The sequence below is a fragment of the Acyrthosiphon pisum genome, chromosome A1 (assembly GCF_005508785.2).
Source record: "Acyrthosiphon pisum isolate AL4f chromosome A1, pea_aphid_22Mar2018_4r6ur, whole genome shotgun sequence".
NCBI lineage: Eukaryota > Metazoa > Arthropoda > Insecta > Hemiptera > Aphididae > Acyrthosiphon > Acyrthosiphon pisum.
This window is the reverse complement of record NC_042494.1, coordinates 16,157,601-16,179,838: the sequence shown is the minus strand read 5'-3', so window position 1 is coordinate 16,179,838 and position 22,238 is coordinate 16,157,601. Positions and strand designations below refer to the sequence as shown.

The 22,238-nt window shown below is 31.6% G+C and overlaps 3 protein-coding genes across 5 annotated transcripts in view; 2 read left to right on the top strand and 1 right to left on the bottom strand.

Moving 5' to 3' along the window:
- Positions 1 to 10,975: 10,975 nt before the first annotated feature.
- Positions 10,976 to 11,955, top strand: LOC100159297 (cAMP-responsive element-binding protein-like). The gene is given in 4 exon segments (NM_001161923.1): positions 10,976 to 11,104; positions 11,219 to 11,336; positions 11,416 to 11,537; positions 11,660 to 11,955. Coding segments are annotated over 4 exon segments (414 nt in total). The 5' UTR covers positions 10,976 to 11,047; the 3' UTR covers positions 11,777 to 11,955.
- A 384-nt stretch (positions 11,956 to 12,339) lies between these two features.
- LOC100166148 (probable proline--tRNA ligase, mitochondrial) lies at positions 12,340 to 15,830 on the top strand. Its single transcript, XM_001946371.5, has 5 exons — positions 12,340 to 12,581; positions 12,661 to 12,838; positions 13,466 to 13,539; positions 13,608 to 13,866; positions 13,927 to 15,830. The coding sequence occupies exons 1-5, from the start codon at positions 12,489 to 12,491 to the stop codon at positions 14,622 to 14,624; spliced, it is 1,302 nt and encodes a 433-aa protein (XP_001946406.1). The 5' UTR covers positions 12,340 to 12,488; the 3' UTR covers positions 14,625 to 15,830.
- Positions 15,831 to 18,466: 2,636 nt separating this feature from the next.
- Positions 18,467 to 22,238, bottom strand: part of LOC100571586 — a 35,839-nt gene continuing 32,067 nt past the window's right edge. For all 3 annotated transcript variants that reach the window (XM_003245359.4, XM_016805472.2, XM_029486731.1), the window contains exons 5-10: positions 21,624 to 21,898; positions 21,041 to 21,154; positions 20,022 to 20,298; positions 19,595 to 19,839; positions 19,061 to 19,263; positions 18,467 to 18,903 (exon numbers count right to left, since the gene is read on the bottom strand). In XM_003245359.4, coding sequence (XP_003245407.1) covers positions 18,711 to 18,903; positions 19,061 to 19,263; positions 19,595 to 19,839; positions 20,022 to 20,298; positions 21,041 to 21,154; positions 21,624 to 21,898 — 1,307 coding nt within the window. In that variant the 3' untranslated portion in view covers positions 18,467 to 18,710. The remainder of the gene's footprint in view (positions 18,904 to 19,060; positions 19,264 to 19,594; positions 19,840 to 20,021; positions 20,299 to 21,040; positions 21,155 to 21,623; positions 21,899 to 22,238) is intronic.

Genomic DNA, 22,238 nt, shown 5'->3' with positions numbered 1-22,238 from the left:
TTATGACGTTTAATTTTAAGCAAAATATTCATATTGAACGAGAAATTACATAAAACAATTATTTATATTCAAACATGAATAAAAAAATGTATAAATACTATTTGGTTTTTAATCTTATCTTTGCGTATGATGTAAAATGTAAATGATCTGACACCTACAGTGACATCAGAGAAGGGGGGCAGAAGGGTAAATTGACCCCTCAGATATAATCCAAGGGAGGGGGGGGGGCAAAAGTATACTACCCCCCTCAGCTCCTCCCTACTACATTCAAATTAAAGGGTATACAGTCGTAAATATTACGTTTAATTTATACGTTTACGTATACAAAATTGGTATCAATACTAATCGATAATAGGTACATATTTAGATTTATTATTTTGTTATTCTATATTTAGGTTTAGGAATAAAACTGGTAACATGAAATAACTTATATATTTTTTATTAATTTATCAAGTATAAAATTTTTTACTGCAATATAAATATAGTAGAAGATTAAATGATAATATAATATTTTTGTTTATATTAAAATATTTGTGTCTTTGGATAGCAAGATAGATCTTGCTACTTAGATAGCTTGGTATAGTATCTACATGTCTAAATATCCAATTTCCGGCACATAATGTGTCTAAAGTATACCCAAAACTGCATGTATATTCAAAGTTTTACACCCAAATTTACCTGAAGCATTGACACCAGAAAAAAGTAATAAAAACCTTTAAAACTTAAATTCCAAAAGCCATTAAATATAACCGTAATATCAAGCTGTGAGTAATGACGTGCAAATGAAACTATTATCCGAAAGATATGTCAGACGTCAGTTGAGTATTGCTTTTAACACCCATGACTCGTGAGTAATTCAATCACTATTGGTACATTTTATATGAAATACTATGACTCATAATCTTTATATTCGACTTGTATATGATTTGGTTTTTGGATTGTGAAAAAAATCATATTGTTTGATTGTAAACTAAATTATATTTAAAAGTCACGGATCCGTTGCATATGGATATGGTGGGGCGATTGTGACAGTTCCAGCACTTTTGTCATATTTGACACATTATTTTAGATAATACATTACAATACAGGTGGTATCTTTCATATTATATTTCGCATTATTATCTATGATAAACTAAAAGCTATTGTTATTATATTAGTCGTCATGACGACATACAGTTAAAATAGTTTTCTATAGAGTGAAAAAGCATACAAAATTAATAAAGTATAGTTTGTTAAAGTATATTGGTAAGACCCTCCTTATATGTAAAGTCTATATTGAAACGCAAATTTCAATATTTAATTAACTATATAAGTTCTAATTAGTACCAATACTAAAAACTTTTCATCAAATTATTAATTAACCCATTTTTAGAAACAATATTTTGATAAAGAGTAATGTAGGTCTAATATTAAACATTCGTATCGATTATAATATTATACATATTATACTCATGATAAAGAAAACATAATATGCCTAGATTAATTTAACGATGCTATATCATTATTAATTATAAAAAAAAAATAAAACTAGTAAAACGTAACAAAGCTTTCTGATTATCTGCATGATACTCGTATATCGTTAAAATGGTAACCATTGGATATTCGTAATAAAAAGAGATTAATGTAGCCAATACATTCATAACAATAGTCATACTTCAGTCGATATTGTTCAATGATTTACTTCTATACAATGAAATTAATTTTTTATTTGTCTCAAGAGTTGAATTTTCAATGCGTCATAATAATGACATGTATTTTTATTGTACCGTATTCTAAAATGATAATAAAAAAACATAAATATCATTTATAACTTACTCATAACTCATAAACATTACAATTAAATATAACATAATATCGTATATAAGAGAAAATAATCTAATCCCTTATTTTCTTCCCTGATAACACGTTATTAAGGGTGTATTTATAGTAATATGCATTTGTTACAAATAACTTTCACATCGTGAACTGAAATGGTTTAACCAACTACTTATATCGCAAGTAATACACCCTAATGTTTCATCATGCAGCGCATAATTTTATTATTCCAAGTTGATATTGCAGTTGATACCGGAAAATAAACCCTTGAAAATGGTGTAGCTAAATAGCCTATCTAATGCGCCGTGTCATCATTATTATTATTAATATGTTATTATCTGTAAAATACATTTTAAAAATAATGTATCATAGGTACACGTCAGTAATTTTCTATTACCGGGAAAATTCAAAATAGACTCAATGGAATCTCGTGGAAAGCGTGTATATCTAAATCCAGTAGTCTATTTCGTACAGTGAGCTGGTAATATTTTCCATGTTTTGTTTTTTATATCAAATTGTATCACTTTATTGAAGCAATACTATGTGTTTGATTCTTGAAAAAAGTTAGTTTTTAAATTTGAATTGATTAATAAATATAACTAGGTATCTAGGAATAGATATCAAATTATATTAATACGATCAAAAATCAAAACGATGTACAAATATACTGTATAAAAATGAATGTTTAATTGCTCATTAAAGTTTCCAAAATTGTTTTCATGTTTGAATTATAATAATACAATAGTTATGATTTATATACCTATTACCTATGTAAAGGCACTTATAAAACAGAATTAGATTGTAATTAGTGTAGCACATATTTTCTAAATGCTCATAATAAAATACACTTATTTTTAACTATTGTACTTTAATATTACAAATTTACTATTTATTTTTCCAAAGATAATTATAATAATGCATCAGTTGCAGACTGGTACATACATTTATTTAATTTTGGGCGTTCGTAAAAATAATAAATATATACATATCTATTTTTTTGTAACAACTATTATAATTTTACTGAACAACAGTCTGCTCAGCTTTATAAATTGTTAATAGTTGAATGTGCAAAGAGCCAACGGGTAGTATACGAGTATATTTATCTATCTATGTTAATACATGTGTAATCACTTATTATGGGTTTTATTAATGTTATAAAATAATTTCTACCATGGATAAAAAATACCTATATTCACGGTAATATATTCATGTGATTTGTCTTTTATCTCATTGTCTTCCAAAGCCAATTCTTTTATATTTACCTACCTATACACTGTAAAATAATAATAATAATAATAATACCTACACCGAATGTATTAAATCGTTTTACTAAAGTCTCGGAGAGCAAACATCAAACAGATTAATATAAAGTATAAATCGAACATTCAAGTGTAAAACATAATATAATAATAAGTACGTATTTGTTTTGTTTTGGTGCATTGTCGAAAATTTGGAATATATTCTTACTGTATTATACAAAAATAGTGAGTATATCATATCTAATATATACATACAACATTGGCATCTGAAATTCCGCTAGGGATTTGATATCGGAGGTTCAATAACCCTCCTGGGAACGCACGCGAGATCGTAACAATTCGGTGCCGGTCTCCTTGCTTCCTTATTGGATTACACGCGCGCTCGTGCCCCCGAGCACGAATATGCTCAGCGTTCGGGCATTCAGTGACGCCATTACCACAATAATAGTCAAAAGAGAATACAATTCGCAACTCACTGGTGAATTCAACGTGACTCTAATATCGTAATATATCATCATACGTTGTATTATATTTATATGTACCTATATATTATAGTATATGCATTATAGTGTACCTACGCATACGTGTACGTACAATTATTATTTATCATAATTATACGACTGTATTATATTTAAAAGCGAGTAATGAACAAGATCTGTAACAGATGGGTATACTGAACTAGGCTGTTTATTTTAATATAGATACGCATTCCTCGGAGATTGTATTTTTAAAAAAAAAATTAAATTAAAATAGGTAGTTTATAAACAATAATTACATTAAAAATATGTTATGCGATGGCGGCTCTTTGTTTAATAATGAGGTCATAATATGTGAACCGGCTGGTAGGATCGTCATAGAAAATGGTTTTTTTATTTTTAAATTAATATTTTGTTGTACGTTATTTAGAATTAGAATGATTTGTATTTTAGATTTTAAGTAGAGTGATGATGACGATGTATGATTTTTTTGTGTCTGGAAAAACTTTTTAACTAGAAAAATATTTCAATTTTCAATTTTAATATTTTTCTGGTAGGAAAGTAAATCTAGATGGTATTTTTAGAGGGTCAAAAAAAAAACTCTTAGTACTTTTTAATTTATAGTAGAATGATTTGGGAGTTTCTATTACCAACCACCTAGCCACCTCGCCACCCTTCAGCACCACAATTTTTATCCGCTACTATAACCACCTGTAATTACATATCCCCCCCCCCTCATCATATATACTTCACCACCCATTTGTCAACGTGACCTAGCTTAATTAACATTTATTTGCATAAATTTGCATAGTTCAATATTTTATACAACATATCTATAATATAATTTAATAATATTATAATATATACGCGCATGTGCAAAAGTAGACGTGTGTTTATTTCAAACAAATAATATGAAATAATGTAAAATAATATAAAACGTAGTCTTTAAAATATTATAAAACTCCAGACGTATACAATAACTTTATTATAAGTATATTTAGCCTTGAGTTCTACATAAACATGTATTAACTTTCACGCACCCGCACGCTCAAACTGTCTAAAAGACCCTCTGACCATTTTCATTATCTGCATTACATGTTTAATAAGGATTGTTAATAACCCACTCTCAATAATGTTACGACTCGCACACACTCCTGCAGTCATGCTAACAATCTGCAAGCCATGATGAAGGGGGGGGGGCAAGGGGAGCACAGTCCCAGCCCCCAGGGCCTATTGATTTTGGGGGCCCATCTTTATCCCCAAAATATATTTTTTTAACGCGTCCAATACAGTTTAAAAAAAATGTATAGGTAGGTAAATAATATATAGTACTTAGGTAAATTATTTTTAATAATTATTATAAAATAAAATTGTTCTCAATTTTATATCACGAAAAATCACTATAAATAATGAACTATGTTTGCCAACAATTTAGTTTTTTTTTTGAGCATTTTAGATTACCGATTTAACTAAATAAGTATAATGTATATAAAAAGGTAGTTATAAGAAAAAATGATTTAGCTCTTGTACATCTAAACCAAGTCGAAAGTATCATCGGTGGGTGGCTTCTTTCCCCAAATTATGTAAATCATGTTATTTGTTTCCCTCTTATCGCACATAATATACTCATTACGTCTTAGATATATATTGTTTAATATATTCTTCTAAAAATAATAAAAAAAAAAGCTCTCGTAAATTAAGTATTTCAGTTAAAAGTATTAATGCATATTATACTAAACTTTAGAGGACCATAGTTAATAACCTCGCGAATCAAAATTGATCATTTGACTGCTAAATGTTCCGAAAAAAAGTTTTGCCAGAATTCATCAAAAAATATAGTAGTTACCATTTGAAAAAAATTAAGTCGATTTTATTATTGGTATAACTGCGTTTTTAAAAATGTTATAAAAAAATTGCCTGTTAAAAATAAAAAAACACGTAATTTTTTTTGTTTTAACGAAATTCCATATCATCGATCCATAATTGTTAAAAAAAAATAATTTATAATAAGTAATGATACAATTATTTTGAAGTTTAAGTTGAAAGGGGGCCGACTAAGTGTATAGTGTCCCGGAGCCCAATTGATCCTTAATCCGGGCTCGTTAAAGGTGCATACCTTGTAACGTAACATAATTGTTGCCTAATTACATTATTATAGTCATTGTAGTAAGTAGGTACAATGTGTATGATAATCATCCCCGCTATTAGTGCGGCGCGCCACAAATATACAGTGAACATGCAATTGTTATCTAACATCTGTCCCCCGACCCCCACGACCTGCAGTGTCCGGTGTCAACGGGTCGTGGCTGTTTGCCGGTCGACGCCGCCCGGTGTGTCCACCGCGTCCGTCGACACACACCGACACGACAATCTATGAATCTCCCCATAATTTTGTTTGTAACCGCATCTACCGACACACGACACTGGTGACTCCTTCCACACAACATTCTCCAACAACATCTCAAGATTCGCCGACCCAACGACTCTGGGCCGTTGCGCCAATACAAAACACAATTTATATTTTTCACGACCGCTGAACCACGCTGACGTAGCTCACGTCCCTCGAGCTCTTGGCTGACTCCCAGTTTTTCTGTCAACTACACCCACGTGGCCGCGGTACGAAGTCATAATCAACACACTTGTGTTTTCTTCATCTTGAACCGTGATTGATTCATCAAAATGATGGGCTAAACTACATCAACGGGCCGTGGAGGCCAACGTCATCAGGACTACATGTTTTCCTGATTTGTCACGTGGATCCACGTCATCGACGACCAGGTTGGCCGTGTCGGCCATGTGTGTGCCGGCGGCATCCCACCAGCCTACCCATATCGTCGGGACGTCGAGCCCCGAACAACAGCCACCATCATCACCGTCAGCAGCCGTAATATGTAAAATTATGTTCTCCCATTTCCCACCCCCATATAATTCAAGTCTCGTGCTATTATTTGTTTTTAAAGCTGTCGCAAGCGCCTTTCGGGCACTAATTATTATACTGTTCACAAGAGGTGTGTAGCACAACCCGGTAACCCTGTGAGGGCTGTTACGAGCAATGTAGTTAGCCGCCTCCCGTGGGCCGAGAAGTATACTATTATCCTTTTTGTCTTGATGAAAGAAATACTTTTATTTATTACAAAAACAAGTCTGTCTTGCGACAAGCTCCTTTCTTACTTAAAGACCATTATACTTTCTTCTTTCTTATATCTGCCATGTGTCCCCAAATTTTATACTATTCACATAAACTGTTATTATATTTTTCACAATGTAAAATACAAATACCTCGTGATTACCTTAAACCAAAAAACGTATATTATCATTTTTTCCTCCCCCATAAATCTTCAGGGTTCATTCCCTGATGCGTGTACTAAAGCCTACAAGCTCCACCAACTTGGCCTCACGGCCAACACGCGGTGCGGCTTGTAGGTCACAGCCTGAGTGTTCCCCTCAGGTCTGTGGGTGGTTTATAGAGCCCTTAAAAAGCTCTATATCCTCACAACCTATTATATGTTTAGATTCGGTTGAATATTATGATAGAATCTCAGGCCTCGGTTTTAAGACTTACCGCCTGGAATGTCACATACGATGATCTGCTAAAGACGAATGTGTCTCCCGGGGCGCATTTGGCCAGCTTCACTGACGACCTGACCGTAGTTGGAGTGGCAAAGACGGGTGAACTTTTCTAGGACTTCTTCAACCCTGTTATTGAGAACATAGACAGGTGAATGACTAGTCGAGGCCTTCAGCTGGCACACCACAAGACTGAGGTAGTCATGCTAACCAAGAGATGGGCTTACAATCAGCTACTTGGCTCAGCATCGGGAGTTATCCAATGGGCTATTGCAGCAAACATCTCAGATACTTGGGAGTCATACTCGACTCCTAGCTCGCCTTCGGGAAATATGTCGAGACGGTTTTAGACGAAGTTGCTTTTCTCCTAGTCAGAATGCCACTCATCGACCTCATCGCAACCTTATGACAAAATTTCAAAATATTTTAACTCTTTTGGAGCTATTTATATGGGCTTAAAGAATATTAGTTTTTATTCATTTTTTTTTTAAAATATTGTCAATAAAATAATTTTTTCTTGGTCAAAAACCTTGAAATATTAATATAAGTGTCCTTGTAAGTTGTTATTACGGTAAGTTATAAAAAGTTGAGGGTAAATTACAATAAGTTTTATGAGCGTCAAAGCAATCTATAAGTTAAAATGTTTACAAAATAATTATTATTAATTATATATTATATATTATGTTTGAGTCACAGATATTGGGTATATGATATAGACATCTGTGGTTACTGGTTGGATTATAATACAGTAAAAGCATAATTCACCTACCATTTTATTATTTTAAGTATTTTTAAGTTTTTAACTGACGTAATTTTATTTACTATAATTTATCTTAGCTTGTTAATCTTCTGTTGGAGTCATTAGTCATGGATAAATAATAATTTTTTTTTTTTTTTATTTGAAATCATCATAACTTAAAAAAATTTAATTATACAAATTATTCATGATTATCTATCTCTTTTAAGCTAACAGCTTGTGTTAGAGATAGAGAGTAATACAGTCTTAGATAATAATTATAAACATATATAAGAATATAACAAATTAAAAAACAAACAAACAAAAGGAAACAAGTATATACAAATAGTAATCAAATTAAATACAGCAGTAGATTTTAAAATATTTTAAATTATTTGAGAGAACAACCAATTATACACTAACTTTTTATAATTTTTTTCAGACAGCTGAATATTTTTTTATAGAGTTATAATATAGATATAAAATTAATAGTTATGAATTGTTCAGCATTGGTTAGAAATAATTGGAATAAGATGAATTAATATTTATATTCGTTAATCGGTGTTAAGATTTTAATTAGGTAACAATGAAACCACCGAAAGCGGCGTTGCCGTATTAATATTATATTATGGTCTATACTCTATAGCAGGGGTCTTTCAACGACGTTATAATACCAAACATGCAACAAAATATTTTATGATACAAGGACGACTTCGAATTGACAAATTTGCATTGTTAATCAAAAATATACAAGGTCAGTCTTCAAGTATACAAAAAATGTTATAAAGACTCAGAAGCCAGTGTCAAAGCTAGTTATATCATAGCACAAACAATTGTAGCTAAATCGAAGCCGTTCACTGATGGTGAATTTATAAAAGAGTGTATGGAGGCCGCCTCTGAAATTTTATGTCCAGCACAAAAACAACTTTTTTCCAAAATTGAGTTTATCAGGGGTAACTGTAGCAAGGCGTATAGAAGAACTAGGAACTGACATTGAGAGTACCCTAAAATAACGTATTTCTAAATTTATTTTTTATTCGCTGGCCCTTAACGAAAGTACAGATATGCCAGATACTGCGCAATTAGCAATTTTTATTCGAGGTATCGATTCTAATTTTAATATTACTGAAGAATTAGCCACGCTTTTTCCAATGAACGGCACTACAAAAAGTTGTGATATTTTTAATGCGACGCTTAACCGTTTTGACATCAAATTAAATAACTTTACTGGAGTTATAACAGATGGAGCCCCATCAATGGTTGGAAAAAATGAAGGGCTCGTAGCGCTCATTAAAAAAGAAATGAGTACCTACATGTGGTGCTTTACAACTGATGCAATATCACTGCATTGTCCACTAAGAAAATTTATATGCAAAATTCGTTGGTTTTCAAACTATTATGAAAGATGTTGTAAAAATAGTAAATTTTATCAGATCAAGAGCATTGAATCATAGAGGATTTAAAAACTTTTTGAGTGAAATAGATGCTGAATAAGGTGATGTAATCTATTTTACAGATGTCCTCAGCAGAGGAAAAGTATTGAAAAGGGTTTTTAATTTAAAAAACAAAATTTTTTAATTTGCTGCAAGTAAAGGAAAACAATTTGAATAGGTAACTTAATGATTCAGAATGGAAAAATGATTTTGCCTATCTTACAGACATTACATTGCACTTGAATGAACTGAATTTACGCCATAATATAAACGTCAAAACCAATTAATACATAATTTATTTGACCATATTAAACCTTTTGAAAATAAACTTCTGCTGTGGGAAATTCAGCTAAGAAATAATAACACTACTCACTTTCCATGTTTGTCAGAATACAATGTCACTTCAACGAGAAAATACGCAGAAGCAATTTCTGATTTAAAAATCCAATTTGATTCGAGGTTCTTAGATTTCAAAGCTAATGAAAAATTGTTTAATTTGTTTTCAATTCCATTTTCCTTATCAGTTGAAGATGTCCCAGAAAACATGCAATTGGAGATCATTGATTTACAGAACAATACAATATTAAAATAAAAATTCAATAATGTTGAACTTTCAATTTTTTATTCGAAATATATTAACACGGAGACATATACTAATCTTCGAAACAACGCATTACGAATGATGTCTCTTTTTGGCAGTACTTACACTTGTGAACACATTTTTTTACGAATGAAAATTGTCAAATCTAAAACTAGAGCTCGGTTAACTGACATTCACTTGGAAAATTCACTCAGAATTGCAACCAAATATCGAAAAATTAGTTAGTGAAAAACATTGTCAGTTTTTACATTAAAAAAAAAATAAAAAAAATTTGTAATTAAAAAAAAAAAATGTTTATCTATATTATATGCTTTAATAATAATAATAATTTGTAATGCTAAATGTACCTAGTACCTACCTAATTTTAAAAATTGTAATAATAAAACTGAATTTTTATATCAGATACATGTTTTTACTACGAACGCGGACCGCAAGATTTAAAAAAAATGATATGTGGCCCGCTGCATAAAAAGGTTGAAGACCCCTGCTCTATAGTCTATCGTCATAATAGCTGATAGGCACATAGTAACAATTCAGTAACACTGCTCACAAGTAATATTAATATTAATAATATTCACAAAGTCCTCGCTTATTGAACACGGTCTTAGATTATTGTAATAGATATAGATATATTATGTCATATTGTTATACATGGGTATTAATATTATGTTTCTTTGTTGTCTCGTAAATCGAGATCAATAGTTTACGTGTTAAATTTTTTCGATTTCGATAGTACTGTTAAAATTGTGTTTTTCAGCGGTATACGGAAGTTTTGGCAAAACATTAAAAACATGGTTTACATTTTAAACATCAAAAATAATATAATATCACACACACACATACACTCTGCAACGTGTATAACACTTAATTTTCTTTTCCACTCTCATGTTGTGTCTATAAAAAAAATAATGTGAAAAAATAACCGAGTCGTAATTGATTGCGGAAACATCGATTTATTATATGGTAACCATCGTCGATAGTAAACATCGGTAGTTCGTGAAATGATAATATTGTTTTCATAACAAAATTGAAAACATTATTTCCTTATCAGTTATCATTGTCACACGATTTGTTGTTTATAAACATTGGGCATTCGCCATTCGCGGGTTTTCGATTTTGGACACGATTTGCCAGAGTTAAAAACGAACCTCAACGACAATATGGATTTCGAAGAATCATTCATTAACGCTCAGGATTTTGACAGCCTCGTCCAAGTGGTAAGATACGCGTGGTTTATCTCTCGACTCGGGTCGTTGGATGGTCGTCGTTGTCGACATAATAATATTATAATTTATAATATTAAACAAGATGACGGTTCGATTATATTACAGGAACAGGCACAGGAGATGAAAGAGAGCACTACGACGACTCCGCCTCCAGTGGCCAACAAACGGGGACGCAAGCCAGGAAAGAAGTCCAGTGACAAAGTGGACATCAGAGCCAAGCTAGGTTAGGTTCTAACCTCTGTGAGACTTAAACGTTAGTCTTTGTTATATACTGTTTTTTTTTTTTTATATAATAACATTAGAGAGGAGCCGGCAAAGCGCCCGGGAGTGTCGGGCAAGAAAAAAGTTACGCTACCAATATTTGGAGGAGTTGGTGACAGACCGCGAAAAAGCTGTTGTAGCGCTGCGACAGGAACTGGATAAAGTATATCATTATTATTATTATTACAATTTTACATACATCAAACGTTATACTGTTATTATTGAATGCGCATTATAACATTGGTGTGAGTATCTTGTAAAATAATAATTCATTAATTATCACAGTACAGAATGTGGTGCAGTGAGGTTGATGAAGGCAGGATTCCAGAAGGTTTGCCAGGGCTCTTGGACGAATTGGGCGCTGTAAAACAAGAATCTGCAGGTGGTGTACTTATCATGTAACATTTTATTATTATTTTTTATTGTTTGTGCCATTGTTTCCATTACATAATATAGGTTTGTTAATTTTTTTTTAAAGATTTTCAATGTATTATGTTTAAATGTATATTATTACAAGTATATGATATTGTTTTGTTTACAAATATTTGATATTAACTAATAAAATATGATTTACTCATTCACTGTTTTATTTTTTTAAGAGGACACCTTTAGGTGGACAATTTGATTACAATTGCCAAACTGCAGGAATTTATGTCTTATGATTAAATCACAATGTGATATACTTACATAATAGGTATTAGTAATATATTGTACAATGTTATGTAAATATTTCTATGTTATGATTTTATAAAATATGAACTATAAGCACTGTGTCAATGTTGTTAATGTCAATGTCAATGTCAAACTCCCAAATCAAAATCATAAATCGTCATAATAATAATAATAATAATAGATAATAGGAAATGCAATGCTATCAAAATAAACTCATGGACTAAACGCGTTTTTATTTTCAAATAAATTGTGGTTAGCCGCGAGTTCTTGATAACATGGTTATCATAAATTCACAAACCATAATATTATTTTAAAATTTAACTTCACAATAAAATGAATAAATAATTGGTTTCGTGGTTTCGTAGTTAGTGTATTATTCCATAGAATTGTAATAGATAATATTGCCGCTGTATACAAGAATATTTCACAACTCGAAATCAAAATGAACAGCTTGAAAAATATGTTTAGACCTACGAAACCAATTTCTAAAAATGTTTCATTTAAACCAGACGAACTCATATCCAACAGTCAAAAGGTTAGTTAACAATACTTGAACCACTTATTTACTCTTTTCATTTACAAATATATAATAAACGAACACATTAATTGTACAGTTGATGTTGGAACTTGGTATTATCAGACAAAGTGCCAACGGATTATACCACTTACTGCCTCTTGCTCAGCGATCTTTAGATAAGTTGATTTTCATTATAAATAAAAATATGATGGATATTGGCGCTCAGAAGATTTCTATGCCCGTATTGATACACAGTAACTTATGGAAAAAAACAGGTTTGTTGTACTCGTTAATTTTCATTAGTTTGAAAAGGAGTACCAATACTATACAATATTCTAGCTGATAGATATTGATGTTAATATTAATTTTAATTTACAAACTACCACACCATTTTAAAAAAGATAAGTACCTATTAATTTTACTGAGAAAGTGAAAACATTACTTGATATTATATAATTGTCTTGAAAGTGTATAAATTATATCATTCATATTCAATTCACAATATTGATGATCAGCAATTTTAAATAAAGACCGAAATTTAAATTTCTATTTTTCATTGAATATCACAGATGCATTAGCCTGATTTTAATTGCTACAAAGTGTTACAAATTTAAACATACAAACATTATAGAAGTTATAGAAAAATAACAAGTAATTCATTTTTGTAATAGATTATAAATATTACAAACGAATAATTATACTTAACACTGTATTGTATTGGTATACTATTTGTATATTTTTTCAAAGCTATTAAATCCTTAAATGTTGCCATATATGTTTTTAGATACTTGGACTTGGAAAATATCCATAATGCACTTATTAAATTTCATTTTACATTGTCAACTAGACAAAAAAATTTCTTTTTTAAAAATTTTTTTAACATTAGATTAATTTGTTTTAAGGTCGGTTAAACAAAAATATTGAAGATTTATACTTAGTGAATGATCGCAAAAGCAAAGAGTTCCTACTAAGTCCGGTAATACATATATATATATATGATTAACTATATATTATATTAGTGATTTGCAATATATATTTGTTCAGACTCATGAAGAGGTCGTTACTGATTTATTTAGTTCAGATCCTAAGACGTACAAGCAGTTACCTTTAATGTTGTATCAAGTTGGCACAAAATTCAGAGATGAGATTAGACCTAAGTTGGGCATTATCAGATCCAAAGAGTTTCTTATGAAAGATTTATATTCATTTGATAGAGATCAAACAAGTGCTACATTTACGTACAACAAAGTTTGCCAAGCCTATGAAAAGATATTTAAGCACATTGGTGTTAAATTCATAAGAGGTAGAGGGAATATTATAAATACAATTATGCAAAACATTAATATTATGAATTTGGTTTTAGTTGAAGGTGCTTCAGGAATGATGGGCGGAAATCAATCCCATGAATTTCATTATCCGGCCGAAGTTGGAGACGATACATTATTACAGTGTAAGAAATGTGGTTTTGGAATGAACAAAGAAATGTCACCAGAGTCTGTCCAGTGTCCTAAATGCTCTAGTACTGATATTGAATTTACAAAGGCTATCGAAGTAGGCCACACTTTTCACCTAGGCACATTTTATTCAAGTGCCTTGTCTGCCACATATTCGGACACAGACGGCACCATGAAACCTCCATATATGTGTAGCTATGGTTTGGGTGTTTCCCGAATAATCGGTGCATCTGTGGAATGTTTGAGCACACAAGATGTAATTCAATGGCCACGGTCAATATCTCCATTTACCATTTGTATAATACCAGCCAAAGAAGGCAGTATCGAGGAAAACGCTTCTCTGAATAATGTACACTCCCTCTACAATCATTTTACTGAAATATTTGGAGATGATATTATTGTTGACGATCGAACCCATATGACTATTGGCAAGCGATTAATTGAAGCAAAGAAATTAGGATTTCCATTTGTAGTCGTTATGGGAAAGAAAATGAACGAGACCCCCTCTTTGTACGAACTGTATGAAGCTAATACAAATAAATCTGAACATTATGAACTAAGTAATTTAATTAATTATTTAAAGCAACAATGTTTAGACAAAATATGAGTATTATTTAGTTTAAAGATATATAATTACTATATTAATTAGTTTTAGTAATAACTTGTGATAATAAAATTGTCTTTTTTTTTTTTAAATGCATAAACAATTTGTTTTATTTTATTTTATTGTATATGTTTATACTTTATATAACTTAATCTAAATAGTGCACTTCCATTTTATACATTAATATTGGAAATTGTAATATATTCTATTCAGATTTGCAATAAGCAAGTTTTAAAACTTAAAACAAATGAGAATTAAATATTTAAATAATAAGGGGTATGAATAATATTGAAAAATTCTATGAAAATGTATTTGTGTATTTCTAATAATATGGAAATATATTATGGTTTATTGAGCGGTTTGAGGGTAAATACACCTATTATCAATATGGTAGAAGAGAAGTTAAACTATGCCTATATAGAAGTCAATTTTAGCAATTTTAATTACTAAATTCGGTATATCACAAGTTTTAGAGCTAAATATTGGACATTAAAAATAAAATATCGAAAATCGACTTATACAAGCCTAGATAAACTTCTTCTCTTCAATTTGTATAATAGGTGCTCATACTGTAATGTCACTCAGTAAGCTATATTATTATTGGAAATAGAAAACAGAGTTTCAGTGTTTCACTAAAATTGACATTTGTAATTAGTGTGTAAAGTGCTGCGTTACTGACATGTGCGTGTGTGCTCCGCTATTTATTATATACACTGTCACTTACACTAATGATCACCTACTACGCATACATTTACACGACCGGCGTGCACACAAATAGAAAATTGCCTATATTCAATATTGACCTCCTTAAAATCGGCTGGTATCCATACCCCTTAATATTACTGAAAAAACAAAAATAATACTTAATGTCTTTACCAAAATGTTTGGTGAATATGTTGACCGATATCAATCGATTAAAGTACCACTGTTTGTGAACACACATTTCATGTATAAGTCAGTATTCATCAAAATAATTATGTAAATTTCAAAAATTGTTCAACTTGTTAATATTCATTGGACACAGTCAACTTTAGTACTTTACAGTAACATGTATAATATTATGTTTTTTAGGAAAGATAATTATTTTAATACATTAGACATTTTGTTGATGTCACAAATTACAGGTAATTTCTTGTCTTTTTTAGAGTAGCTTGTAAAATTTTGGCCGAATAAAAAAAAAAAATGATAATTAAACCAATAGAAACGCAATTTGATTTTGTTAGTTTTTTTTTTATTTAAACAAAATAGTATATTTACAATCTGTAATATTTTATCGGTATACATTAAATAAATTTGATATTGTAAGATTAATATAGCAACATGAAAATCACGTGAAGAAAGAGGCTTTCTGACTTGATGGATTTTGTTAGTTAAAAGAAAACTAACAGATAAATTATATAAAAAAAGAATCTAGTTTAGTAAAATTATGCTTAATGTTATATAGCATTTATATTTATCCCTTCTAAATGCTTAGTCTGGTAATATGTAAATGTTAATTATTATGAGCTTGAAATGTAAAGCATACAATTGAGAAAAAATCAAACTAGAAAAATGTAAAACTATCTGTTTAACAATAAGATGGCAGAACAATCACATGTCACAATATGAATGATGCATAGTTTGATCATAAAAGTAATTCTTATATGGAACTCATTTGCTGTTTAGAAAAAACTTAGAATATAAACTTATTAAATTAATGGTCAAACCAAGTAACAACAAAAATCCCCAAAAACTTTTAAGGGACTCAATAGTTCCGAAGTTGGTAACGCTCCGGAAAATCTCAGATGCATACCCTTTTGTGTTAACGAATTAAATGTATACATTTTAAATATAAAAGATTTAATATTTATGAACTAATAAGTAATAAGTAACAACTATAATCATGAAGTAAATTTTGCCCTTTGCCCATATTCCAAAATTATTAATTATGATTACCAAACTGAAAAATCATTATTTAATGATATACCTACACTCTACAGTATCTACTATGTAAAAATGGTTTTTGATTTTTAAAACAAACTTTTTAGAACCAAAAATGTTTGGACAACACAAAAGATGTAAAGTAAACATATGTTTTAATATAAACAATATCTGATTACTTCTATAGAAATTGAAAATAAATTTCTCTAACAAAATGAACTTACTGGATCAAATCTAATCAAATTTAATCATCTCCAAGGTGTAAAAAATATTTTGATGAGAAATTGACTTTATACAAATGTTTATGTTCGTATAATTACTTATTGATACCTGGTTATTATTCAAATATATTGCACTATTAACTGGGTTTTACATTTTAAAAGTCGTTAAATTCTTAATCAGAGTAATGAATTGTATTTTATTTGAATATCAATATTACATAAACTATGTACCTTTAACATCTGTCACCTATGAATCTCTGATGAATCTTTTGTAGACAAATTAAGTTTATATTCAGCACAATAAAAAAACGTAAACACAATTAGAAACAATTTAACTGAATTAATTACTTACCAATTTACAACAGACTAGCTTAACCTTATAAAATTATGATATAATATTTTAACCATCAACCAACTTCCAATTTCGACCATCAACCATCAACCAACTTAGTTATTTTTACCAATTTAATCAATTTGTTTGTGTCAAGAATGAAAGTTTCCCACAGAGTAATAAGTAATAGTTTCCTATGCTCAATATATTATGATTTTATAGATAAAATATATTTTAATCATAAAATATAAAAATTATTTTGGTGTATTCACAGATGTATACTTTAATACTTACTAGATAGATGCCTGACTCTGAGACCATATTTGAAGCCAATCGTACTATACCCTAATCCATATGGTTGGGCAATGTTTACAAATCGATGTCATCAATCTTCTATCTATTATAAAACTATAATATTGATAACAGGTTGTAAACATTGCCCAACCTTTGGCTTCAAAAGCCCAAACACAGTATAATATCATAGACTTTCTTTAAATCTATGTAGAATATAGTCGGGCATCTAGTATAGTAGTATATATCTGTGGGTGTAATGTTGTTAATAGATAACAAAATAACTACAGTTCAAACGTTCAAAATAGTATCATAAAAAAGTAAAATTTGGCATACGCCCTTTTAACAAAATACCGTCAATATATAAGAATAATTATGGTCATTGAAGTCAACAATTAAATTTAATCTGTTCATTACCAGCATAATAGTACCTGTTGCTTTCGTGCCAAACACGTTTATTTTTCAACAACTTAAAAATTATTTTAGATACCTCACGAATAATATTGTACTTATTACATATTAAACCATATGGAGTACCAATAATAGAACAAATAGTACATTTTTTGACATTTTATTAAAATTCATTTTTTATTTATGTTACCTGTAATTTGAAAACATTATAATAATTTTATAGTGTACCTATCTATAATGTACATTTAATAAAAATCAAAATCTCTGGTTATTACAATCAATGAATAGTTAAGATGACAATAAATTTAGACATAACAAATAGTGTACAAATAGTAACATGTAAAAAAATATAGTAGGTAAATTTCTTATCAAGTAGGTTTAGCACAAAAATACACTAACAGTAAAATATTTGTAATTTTCTTTTGATACAAAAATAATTGACAAAATAGAGAGCTTTTTTTGTTTCATTCCTGTTTCTTACACAAATAAATACTTAAATATTCTTATTTTAAGTATCTTATAACTAACAAAAATATATTTTAAATACTTAAAATTTTAACATGGCAGATATTGGGCTGCAAATTCATACTTTGCAACTACCCAATAATATATATTATTTAAATTAGAATAATAATAACAGTTAATGAGCAAACATGTATACGCGTAAAATATAATTAACAGTTGGGTTAATAATAATAATTTATTCGACAGTGTCATTTTTATCCTAGAATAATAATAACAGACATGATTGTTTAGCAACATGTGTTAGAATAACAATCATACTGTTATACTTGGAGTTCAGACATAAAAAAAAATATAGAGTAGTAAAGAAAAGAATGATGATTTCGACAAAAACATTTTTTAACACTCAAGGGAAAAAATACAAAACAAAACAATACAAAACATGTTTGTGCGTTAACATTTAGAGATCGTCGGATCGCGCGGCGGCCGCATCTTGCGATCGGCCAGCACGGTCCATGCGTCCGAGAACAGTTTATCGTCGTTGGCCACCAAAAACGACATGTAGCACATCTGCTTGACGGACAGGTCGGCGGAACGGGAACACACGTGGCCGTGCAGGACATTGGCGCGTTCCAGGTCCAACCATCTGGTAACAATAATCCGGGGCGTAGCACTCGATATCTAACAGGTGTGATGTGGTGGTGGTGCATGTGTGGAGGTGGTGATAGTGGTTAAAGGTCGGTGGATAGGGTTAAGTGGTTGTGGAGGTGGTGTCGTACGGAGATGGTGGTGGTGGTGGTTACCTTTTCAGCGACAGCGGTCGGTCGGGTGACACAGTCACTCCGGTCGGACCCCACAGCCAGAATTCGAGCAGCGCCTTGCATTTTGACAAAGAGTTGGGCCGGCCCTGCCGCAAAACCTGCGATAGACACACCGTCATCTCCCACGTGGGCGCCAGCAGTCTGAGCACCTTGAGCATGATCTCGCAGAGCGTGTCATCCGCTTCCTGCAAAAGCACAGAGGTTATAATATATTTTACGTTAGAAACTAAATAAATTAGAAAAAATGTCTATAACATATAGAAGAACTTCTCGACAGACGGGTGATTGGGTAAATATGGAAATCTCTCCCTCGACACCTCGTCTTAACACCCTTGACCCGTCATCAAATCATAAATAGAGTATATTATAATTAATCAGTTTTATCATACACGACGCATATGTTTACACCAGCCAGTGAATTTGGTTTTATTAAATTCGGTTTTAAAGTAGTTTTTTTGGAGGGGGGGGGGAGGGTAAGCTGTTATTTTCACTGCAATTTTATTCGTAGGTACCTACCTGTAAATCGGTTTCCAGTTGAACCACGGCTACGGTCGGGTCGGCACCGAAACAGTTTCTGGTCACCACGAACGGTTCCAGGCTGTACCGGTCCACGTCCGACGCCTGCAGGCCGATCAACAGGTTCACAGTTTCCACTAGGATGAGACCAGCTTCCTTAGTGATGTCCGCGTACTTGGCGTTGTATTCCTTGCAATACGATTCCACGGCCTCCACTCGATGTGCATTCCACAGCGTCACGTAAGCTGCAATGTATCGTCGTTCGAAGATTTTATAATCGTTCACTTAATATTTAGAAAAAAAAACCAACGCTATCCGACGGGCACGAGACACCCACGAGACGATAGATCGATTCAATATACAAATATCACCCCCCCCCCTTCTATCCACATCGCGACATGTATTAAAATATTAAATGTATACACACCTTCTTCGTTTTCGGCACCCGGACAGTATTCTTTTTCCACGCGCGTCACAAAATCCGTCACTTTGGTCATGGTGAAATGGTTGTTCAGTACGTTGTTCAGCTCAACAGGTGCACTGGAAATGCTCAACACCACCGGCACGTCGTACCATTTGCCGTTGTAGAACGCGCAACTGGCTTTTTGCAACCGGCTCGTCGGGTCCACTCGAAAACTGGACCATTCCAAGTTTTTCGTCTTCAACGCCATCAACTCTTTGGGCACTTTCGGACAGCTCGTTGCCTATATAATTAATATATGAAAAACAGAGACGAATTTAGTATATATTTTATAAAATCACACCCGAAAGTTCAGTCCTATATGTGCATAAAGTATGAACTTGTTGAAATACACCCACGTAATGCATATCTATATATATATATTACGATGGAGAGTTCAAAAAAATGCTAGACCATTTATAACTCAAGAACGGCTGGACCGAAAAATTATTTCATCATTACAATGTTACATACACTATCCCTGCAGAGATATTCTTATTTAAAAATATGAAATTAAAACCCGGAGAGGTGCTGAAACAGGGATTTTGAGATTTACGATGGATATTTTTGTTTATAATTGATTGCTTTTGCTTATAGGAGAAATAACTAGTAGAGATTAGTATTTTATTTGTATATATGTATTGCAATTTATTAATCGGGCAGATCAGGTACAAGCATGCATCAAATCCAATTTTCACAAATTACCTATCAAGGTGGCCAAGTTGTACTTACTGCAGAGAATTACACCCAAAAGGAGTTGAACGATCACAATTTTTTTAAGAGTTGTCATTTTGTACGGGCAACAAAGTGCGCGGGGAATCAGATAGTTATACATATATATAGGGGTGTTAGATCGTGATGACTTGACTTCTGCAGTCTTACGCATATACAAATATAGCAATTATACCATATAGGTACTTCGAAAGATTCTAGGGACACACCCACAGTACCTACTAATTATTATTAATACGCAGCGATAGTAGTACCTGGTCTAAGAGTTTGGTCAGGGCTTCGTGATTGGCGATGACAACGGCGTCGTAACTCTCTTCGAGACTCTTGTGCCCCGGCTGAGTGTTCCTAATGCTGTCTTCGGCTCCGAACTAAAACAATTAAAACATATTTTAAATTTAAATGCTCGGCGTTCGAATAATTATTTTTGTTTTTGTGGTATGTCTAAATCAAAAGCTAACAGATACTTTATATTTTTGTAAAACCATTTTTAAGAACTATTATACCCTTAGTAAAGGTACGCATTCCAATGACTCAAAAACTACTCGTTCAAATGTTGATATAGATACCTACCTATATGAAAAAAAACTATCTCCTTAATAATCTACGGTATTATAATAATGTTTGTTCTCATTTGAAAAAAATAAGTTTCTTTTGAAACTGAGCCTACTCGTCGAATAGTATAAAAATCAAAATCAATGAAAACTTGGTCCTTGAGTATACCTATATACTTAAAAATTCCAAAAATTGGAATTCAAATCAAAAACGGAGGGTGAACACGTTTGATGAATCAGCCTGTACAATATTATTAGAATAATAATATAGTATATCGTAACTCACGTCGTCGCCAAACTGGATGGTCGGATATATCTCCGACTCGGTCTCGCTACCGTAATACTGCATGGACGTCAGTCGCGCCATTTCCGGCGAACTGTGGTCACACTCTGGTGCCGAAAAATTTACCGGTTCGTAAGCTTCGTCGGACGCGCTGGAATCGCACGTTTTCGGCGCTTCGGGGTAATCGGTGATTTCCGTGGACGGAACGGACGACTTTAACTGCAGCTTTACGACGGGCGGAAGACTTCGCGGCGGCGGCGGTGGTTTTGTAGGTCGTACTGAAACATTATTTCAAACGCTATTATTATACGGCTCGAGTAAACGGGACGACAGATTAGTTTGTTAAAAGACAATAATGTGGGTGGCACGCTGCACAGTGAAATTAATATACCTATTATCAGTAAATGAACAGTGAAAACCATATAGGTAAGTCGATTGACTATCGTTTTGCATATATACGACGCAGAACGATTATTGAACATAGAGTACAAACAGAATGATGAAAGAAGAACCATCGTTAATTGGAAAGTTGATTTAATGTTGTCTTATATATAATGAAAATTATAAGCAAATAGGTAATATACTGAAACAATAAATTTAAAAAATTTAATATACCTA